At 49.6% G+C, this 9,079-nt stretch overlaps 1 protein-coding gene across 1 annotated transcript in view; it reads left to right on the top strand.

Annotated features, from left to right (window-relative positions):
* Positions 1-2,788: 2,788 nt before the first annotated feature.
* KCNV2 (potassium voltage-gated channel modifier subfamily V member 2) overlaps positions 2,789-9,079 on the top strand; it is a gene marked incomplete at both ends in the record, with an annotated part of 45,743 nt that continues 39,452 nt past the window's right edge. The window contains 1 exon segment of the mRNA XM_080819497.1: positions 2,789-4,195. Coding sequence (XP_080675623.1) covers positions 2,789-4,195 — 1,407 coding nt within the window.

Raw genomic sequence — 9,079 nt, 5'->3', positions numbered from 1 at the left:
GAGACGCTGAGCTGCATTCCCAGTAAGAGAACTACAAATTAAAATTATTGCCCGTGTCATTTTTCACCTATCGAATGGGCAGAGCTCAAGAAGCGTGATGGTGAGTTACACGTTAGTAAAATTTTTATGAGGGAAATTGACATCATTGATCAAAATTGCAAACATGCAGTCTTTGACCTAACAATTTGTCCTTCATATACCTTTTTAAAAAAACACTTTAAAAAACAATTTATTAATTTGCGAGAGACAGACAGAGAGTGTGCACACACAAGCTGGGGGGGAGGGCCAGAGGGAGAGGGAGAAGCAGACTTCCTGCTGAGCGGGGAGCCTGATGTGGGGCCCGATCCCAGGACCCTGGGATCATAACCTGAGCTGAAGGGAGACATTTAACCAGCTGAGCCACCCAGGTGCCCCAAAAAACTTTATTATGAAGAAATGTAAACACATATGAAAGCAGAGTAGCATAATGAACCTCTATGCCCCCATTACTCAGTGTCAACAGTTACTAACCCACAGCCTTAGTCCCATGCTATGGCCACCCCCTTTCCCCTTTCCCCCTATTTTCTTGAAGCAAAGCTCAGGTATGGTATTCTTCCATCCATAAATACTTCAGTATGTGTCTCTAAAAGATACACAGCCTTTAACCTTACAAGACCATTATCACAACTAAAAGTATTCCTAGGAGTTCCTAAATACCACCAAATTTCCAACTCTCAAAAATGTTTTAGGCTTCTTGTTTGAACCAGGATTCCAACTGACACCCACACATTCCTATCGGACAGGACATTATTTTAAGTAATAGAATCATTCATGCATGTTGAAGATGGCATCATTTTCAATGTCTTCCCAAGGTATCTGTCCAGTTTGTTCTGTCCTCTCTGGTCAGGTTTCTTGGCAATCCTTCCTCCATCTTGAATGTGTGTAAAGTAATACACACAAGGTTATTTGTTCCACGGTTTTTTCCAAGAGCCAAGATATAAAACAACCTGAATGTTTATTCCTATCAGACTACTACAGGGCTACCTTCAAAATCAGGTGGACATTTTCATTCAGATGTGAAAACACCTCTGAGACACATGGTTAATTGGAAAAAGCAATGTGGACAGTGTACTATGATAGGTGTTAACAGTAGAGAGCTACCCACACAGCAGATGGAGACAGGTTTTTGCTTGTATATGTTTAGGATATTTCTGGAAGAATGATCGAAAAGTATTCTGGAACAACAACAGTGGTTGCACCCTCAGGGGCACACCTGATAAGTGCAAGTTCGGTTTGGGAGAGAGAGACACTGTCTTCTGGAATGCATTTTTGGCACCTTTTGAATTTTTTACCATCAACAATTATTAGCTATTCAAAATAATTGAATTTGAAAACATATTCTCTGCGCAGAACAAATCCCTTCCTCTCTTTTGCTACCCTGTATTTTTTACTCACTCTTTTGCTGTGTTTACCTAACTCCATCACCCACAAAACCATGAGCAACTGTGTCCCTATAGGATTCCTACCCCCAGCATCTAGCATGTTGCTTTCCACATGGAAAGAGACTTAAAAAAAAAAAAATTAAAGTGGCGTCTTGAAGAATGAAGGAGACCTTTTCCTTGGAATCAAGTCTGGCCACCTTTACATCTGACCCTAACAGAGCAGCTCATTAGGGCTGCAAGAACGTGTACCCACTGGTCCTGGGTTTCCATCCGGGAATATGCTCTCATCACTGTAAAGCGGGGAGGGGAAGAGAGGCAGAGAAACAGAGACAAAGGGGGATCGAGGCCAGGACGGAGAAGATCGGACTGGATTCTAAAGCAGTGCTAAGTAGCACCCATGTGGAAAAAACCAGAAAGGATCACGTGAAAGAACGGGAAGGGGATCACTGAAGTCTTAGGTGATCTAAACAGGGGCATGCTAAGACCACGACAGGCTTGTGATAAAGTTCGCTTTAAGCGTTCTGCTGCCATTTCTGTCCTCGTTCCTGCAGAGGCCAGGACACAGGCGTCTGGATTCTAGAGTTAAATCAGGGGTTTTCACCCCAGCACAAGCACAGTGAGCACTTCCTAAGGACAGGCCTAGGGGCTGGCGACATTTTTATTAGCAATAATCCCTGCCACCTTCTGATTATCTACAGACTTACCACCGCATAATCAACCCCGACGTCAGGAAGTGCAGGGAGAGGGGGAGGAAAGGAGCTAAGAGGCTCTAAATCCCTCCTAACACTTGCTGCTTCCCTGTCAGCGCGATTAGAGCAGTCAACAGCCTTCTGCGCAGCGCGGAGGGCCGGGCTGCGGCTGTCCCTCGCCCCCGCCGGACTGCGGCTGTCCCTCGCCCCCGCCGGGCTGCGGCTGTCCCTCGCCCCCGCCGGGCTGCGGCTGTCCCTCGCCCCCGCCGGACTGCGGCTGTCCCTCGCCCCCGCCGGGCTGCGGCTGTCCCTCGCCCCCGCCGGACTGCGGCTGTCCCTCGCCCCCGCCGGGCTGCGGCTGTCCCTCGCCCCCGCCGGACTGCGGCTGTCCCTCGCCCCCGCCGGGCTGCGGCTGTCCCTCGCCCCCGCCGGACTGCGGCTGTCCCTCGCCCCCGCCGGACTGCGGCTGTCCCTCGCCCCCCGCCGGGCTGCGGCTGTCCCTCGCCCCCGCCGGGCTGCGGCTGTCCCTCGCCCCCGCCGGGCTGCGGCTGTCCCTCGCCCCCCCGCGGGCGGCTCCGATCCGCGCCCGTGCAGGCCCCGTCCTCCCAGCGGCGGGGACCAGCCCAGAGACCCCACGACTGCCGGGACGGCGGATCGAGGGGCTCGTTCCCCGCAGTCATGCTGAAGCAGAGCGAGCGGAGGCGGTCGTGGGGCTCCAGGCCCTGGAACAGTCCGGAGAGCGAGCGGGCATCGCGGGCATCGCAGGCCGGGGGCGGCCCGCAGCGCCGGAGCATCTGCTCGGTGGGGGGCCGCTCCGGCTCCCAGGCCAGCATCCCGCCGTGGACCGAGGGCAACTATAACTACTACATCGAGGAGGACGAGGACGGCGAGGAGGACGACGACCTGAGGGACGACCCGGGCGAGGAGGCTCGGCAGCCCGGGGCCCAGGCCGCCCGGCCAGCCGGCAGCCCCGACCTTGCCGCCGCGTCGTCCACGCTGAACGTGAACGTGGGCGGCCAAAGCTACCGCCTGGACTGCTGCCAGCTGGCCTGCTACCCCAAGACGCGCCTGGGCCGCCTGGCCACGTCCACCAGCCGCAGCCGCCAGCTGGGCCTGTGCGACGACTACGAGGAGCGGACGGACGAGTACTTCTTCGACCGCGACCCGGCCGTCTTCCAGCTGGTCTACAACTTCTACGCGTCCGGGGTGCTGCTGGTGCTGGACGAGCTGTGCCCGCGCGGCTTCCTGGAGGAGCTGGGCTACTGGGGCGTGCGGCTCAAGCACACGCCGCGCTGCTGCCGCATCTGCTTCGAGGAGCGGCGCGACGAGCTCAGCGAGCAGCTCAAGATCCAGCGCGAGCTGCGCGCCCAGGCGCAGGCCGAGGAGGCCGAGGAGCTCTTCCGCGACATGCGCTTCTTCGGGCCGCAGCGCCGCCGCCTCTGGAACCTCATGGAGAAGCCCTTCTCGTCCGTGGCGGCCAAGGCCGTCGGGGTGGCCTCCAGCCTCTTCGTGCTCATCTCCGTCGTGGCGCTGGCGCTCAACACGGTGGAGGAGATGCAGCAGCAGGCGGGGCCCGGCGCGGGCGGCGGCGACCCGCGGCCCATCCTGGAGCACGTGGAGGTGCTGTGCATCGCCTTCTTCACGCTCGAGTTCCTGCTGCGCCTCGCCTCCACGCCCGACCTGCGGGGCTTCGCGCGCAGCGCCCTCAACGTGGTCGACCTGGTGGCCATCCTGCCGCTCTACCTGCAGCTGCTGCTCGAGTGCTTCACGGGCGAGGACCAGCGGCAGGGCAAGGGCTCGCCGCGGGAGCACGACATCGAGGCGGTGGGCCGCGTGGGCAAGGTGGGCCAGGTGCTGCGCGTCATGCGCCTCATGCGGGTCCTGCGCATCCTCAAGCTGGCGCGCCACTCCACCGGCCTGCGCGCCTTCGGCTTCACGCTGCGCCAGTGCTACCAGCAGGTGGGCTGCCTCATGCTCTTCATCGCCATGGGCGTCTTCACCTTCTCGGCGGCCGTCTACTCGGTGGAGCACGACCTCCCCCACACCAACTTCACCAGCATCCCCCACGCCTGGTGGTGGGCCGCGGTGAGTACCCAGGCTCTGGCCTCCGGACGCCTTCCCCAGCCTGGAGGAAGGCCGGTCGGCCCCTTCCTGGGCGATCAGGGGCCTACCTTGCTTTGTTCCCTGACCTTTTCCCCGCCTCGGGTAGGGGCCCCTGCTCCCTCCAGGGCTCTGCTGCCTCCGGCAAACAGAACCAAGCTGGAAAGACAAAGTTCTGTAAGTAACTGAATTCGGCTTGGTCCCAGGAGCTTCCGATTCTAGATTTAGTCTGACGTCCCCGGACAGGCTGATTCTAAGGACTCCTTGTTGATGTATGTGGGACCCATCCATCCTCCTCATTCTTATTCGCCACTTACCGAACACCTGTTATCCGGTTTGTAAATTTTATCTGATTTCAGTATCACAACCTGTGAAATGGTTAGGATCACGATTTTTTTTTTTTTTAAAGAGGACAAATTGGAAGTGGCTTCAGATTCGAAGGAAACTAAGTTTATGCAGGGAAGAAGTGAGACTCGGCTGACCCGTGTCCACCCTAACTGAGGCCCCACTGCTTCTAGCCGATCCTGAGCGTGGAGAGAAGCATCTACAGCCCAAACTTGATCCAGGATCGCTGAAGTTCCTTTAGGGCCTGGTATTCTTGCCCCGTTCTACAGCCGGAGGAGTCGAGGTGCAGAGGGTTTGAGTGTAGACACCCACCTAAAGGTAGCAGAGTGAGGACCCAAACCTAAAACCATCCTAGACAAAATCCATGCCCTTCCTACACCCAGCAACTGCCTCTTTCAAGCTTCATTTCTAGGGCGTGCCTTGCCTAATTTGCAGTCTTTCAGTCATTTTTGTTGTTTTCTTTGGCATTTGCCTCTCTGTAGTAATATATGCCATTTGCTCAAATATCCGCATTTCTGCTATGCTAGGCTAAATCCCTGGGAAATCCCTGAATCACCGGACATGCTGATGGATAAGCTGACATTTGTGCATAGGAAAGAAGTGGGTGTGTCATTTCTCTATTTTTAAAAGTAGATGGTTTGTAATGCCGTTAGAAACATTAAGCAAATATAACCAGTTTTTCCCATGTAAGGAACTGGTTGTTTTCAACATTAACACTGGGTTTGTTAGAACCTCAAGTCTGGTGTGGATTTCTGAGATGAACCAACCCAGGGCTACTAACAATGTAGTTCAGTGAGATGGAAGATTTAAATTTAGATTCTAGTCCCAGATCTGCTAATAATTAACTGTGACCCTGAATAATTGTGAAACCTCCCTCTCTTACTCCCTGTCCTAAGTTTTCTTGTCCCTAAAAAAGGGTGGCTACAGAGCCCTATAATGCAGTTGGTCTTCTGTCAGGGAAAAGTAGAACTCATATGTCAAATAGGATTTGTGGGCTTTCTTCAGTGATGGGCTGACATTAGGCTCTTCCCCATGAGCTAGCCCAATGCTGCACCTCTGATCACATTCCCGGTGACAAAAGGTCACCCCCATAGCAGATAAACCATGTGTACAGATGGAGCTGATAGAGGATGCTTTGTCCCCAGCAAATGACATTTACATTGGAGGTGAGTAAAGCAGGAAGGGAGAAGAGCAAAGCCGCATGCTGATGACACATTACCAAGTTCAAGAGTCAAGTTTCCATTTAACCAAGTATCTTAAAAGACCAGCCTGTGTGTAGGTGGGGCCTAGGGGACATTCTGTACTATAATTTCAACCCAGAAAACTTTTTAAAATTTGTATATTAATACAAAAATTGATAAGAATTCTATTGCTAGTAAGGATTTTTCTTTTAAAAAATTTCTTGAAGCAAATGCCTCTTGATTCCATTTAATTTCTTGATCTATGTAATGTACAACAACCCTCAAAACTTTCAAATTACCCTTTTATGTTAACTAAAACAGTTTTAGTCAAAATCAGTCTTTTCCATAAGTTTTCCAATCAAAACTAAAATCACCATTTTATTTTTATCAATAACACATTTTAACGATTACTGCTTTTGCCAAAGCGAGTTTTCTTTTGTGGACATTAGCTCCATCGGGCACTATTTTCACAAGCCAAATTTGCACACTTCTGCCTCACTGTTGACCAACCTCAACCTTTACCAGTGGACTTCGTCCATCTCATTCTGAGAATTTCAGAGACTAGTAAAAATCATTATGAACTAATCTATGTTTCTAAACTAATCTATGATAACAACAGGAGCAGATTCCCCCTTGAACATTCAAACACTGCTTTATGCCCCAGGACAACAGAGATTAAGAAAGTTCTTCCCCATCCTCTTGATGGCATCCCACACTGTGTACCAAGGGTCCATATTCTCATAGAGCAAAGAGAAGAGAATGCTGCCAAAATGATGCAGACAGAATGCCTTGTTTCCCTATGAAGATGCCAAATAAAACATACAAACCATGAAGATGAATTCTTCATGAGGATCACAAAATCCGTCTTACACATTCACTGAGCTAGAATTCTTTGATCAATTCCAGGGCACCAAGTGGGTGATCTAAACACTAGGGATATTGGGTTATCAATAGAACAAAACCCCCCAAAAGATGACTTTCTTTCTCTCATGCAGTTTACATTCTGATGGAGAAAGAGAATATAGAGTTTCAGCTACCAGCGTGTCTCATATGAGATAATAGGATAGAGAGTGCTGGGTGTGGAATCCACCTTTAATAGGATGGCCGGAGAAGCCTTCCTGGAGAAAATGACATTGAGCTGAAATTTTAAGGGTGAGAAGAAACCCATCTGTACAGACATGACTGAACAGAAATGAGAATAAGACGTGGAATCCCAAAACGAACTCTGACACAGCTGCCTCCACGCCTTTTACTGATCACACGTCTCGTAATTAAGATTTTTTTGAGCACACACCCATGATAAATATGTGTTCAGCTATTCATAAATCATGTTATTTATTGCTATAATAATGATGCATCACAAACTACCCCAAAACTTAATCGCTTAAAATGTCGAGCACTGATTTAGCTTATGAGTTTGCAAGTCAGCAGTCTGGGCTGTTTTCAACCAGAAGGTCCTTCTCATTTGGGCTGGTACCAGTCACTCATATGTCTGATGATCAGCTGGGTGACAGCTGGGATGAAAGAGGGGACTAGACCACATCTCCTTCATCCTCCAGCAGGCATGCACCCATGGCCATGGCAATGCAGTTTCAACCATGTGAGCACTGTATATGTTTCTGTTCATGTCATTTGCTCAACCCATTGGCCAAACCAAGTCACAAGGTCAAATTCAGAGTCCAAGAGCAGACCAGATTAGCCCACCCAATCTAGGAAAGCACTGAAAGGTTTTATGGCAGAGACCTGGGTGCAGGAAGATAGAAAAAATTAGGTCCACTGAATCGACATTTTTCCAAAGGAGATGCACATATGGCCAACATACACATGAAAAAAAAAATGCTCAACATCACACATCATCAGGAAAATGCACATCAAAACTGCAGTGAGAGATCACCTCACACCTATCAGAATGGCTAGAAAAAGACAAGAAATAACAAGGGTTGGCCAGGATGTGCAGAGAAAGGAACCATCATGCACTGTTAGAGGGAGTGCAAACTGGGGTAGCCACTATGGAAAACAGTATGGAGGTTCCTAAAAAAAAAAAAAAATTAAAAAATAGAAATACTGTACAATCTAGAAAATCCACAACTGGGTATTTACCCAAAGAACATGAAGACAGTAATTTGAAAAGATACATGCACCCCTGTGTTCACTGCAGCATTATTTACAATGGCCTAATTATGGAAGCAGCCCAGGTGTCCATCAGCAGATGAACAGATAAAGACGAGGTATGTGTCTGCGTGCGCGCGCACACACACACACACACACACACACACACATAAATGGGATATTACTCAACCATAACAAAAGAATGGGATCTTGCCACTTGCAACAACATGGACAACAACAGAGGACATTTTGCTACGTAGAAATAAATCGGAGAAAGACAAATGCCACATGGTTTCACTTATATGTGGAATCTTTAAAAAATAAAATGAACAAACAAAAAAGCAGAAGCATATCCATAAATCTAAAAAACAAACCAGAGGCTGCCAGAAGGCAGGATGGTGGTGGGGTGGGGGGATGGGTAAGATGGGTGAAGGGCAGTGCGAGGTACAGGCTTCCAGTTACGGAATTCTAAATGACGGGGATGAAAGGGACAGCGTGGAGAACGTAGGCAGTGGTGCTGTCATCAGGTTGTATGGTGACCGATGGTCGCGTAACAGAATGTGTAGACCTGTTGAATCCCCATATTGTTCACCTGAAATTAATGTCACATTGTGTGTCAACTATATTTCTATTTAAAAAATTAGGTAATACAATCATTCTACTGTAGTAAGCTATTCCTGCTCACATATGTACACATCAGGAAACACATCCTCACACAGATCGATAGTGTCTTCCAGACTTCCGTGCTGTCTGCCTGGTATGCTCAGCCTCATTACAGACCGATTCTCCAAGCCGTTTTTCCGTGCGCTGCTGCACGTGCAGACAACCCCCAAATCTGACTTGCTTTTCATCATCTTCCCTCTCTCTATGCCAAGGATCTTAAAACCTTCCTCTGTAATTCAGCTCAAGGTTTTAAGAGGAATACAGTAATTTTCATAAGGGCAAATACTTCTACAGCTGCAGAACAACCCCCCGTGGACATTCACGTCTGCAAATGCTCCTGCATTAGGATGTAAGAGCCCCGTCCTACTCGTCTGTCAAATGGAGATTATTTGTAAGCGCTAATGTAATAGGAAGCATATGTAAAATGCTAGCCTGTAGTACATCCGCCATAAATAGAAGCTACCATATCTGTCTAGTTGATACTCTTGATCACGTGGAAGCCATAACCTTTGCTTTCAGATTCATTTGGGGGAAAATAAAAACAGAAGTGATTCCCTCTCTACTAGAAAAA

The sequence above is a fragment of the Martes martes genome, assembly GCF_963455335.1.
Source record: "Martes martes genome assembly, chromosome: 12".
Lineage (NCBI taxonomy): Eukaryota > Metazoa > Chordata > Mammalia > Carnivora > Mustelidae > Martes > Martes martes.
This window is presented reverse-complemented; position numbering and strand designations above follow the sequence as displayed.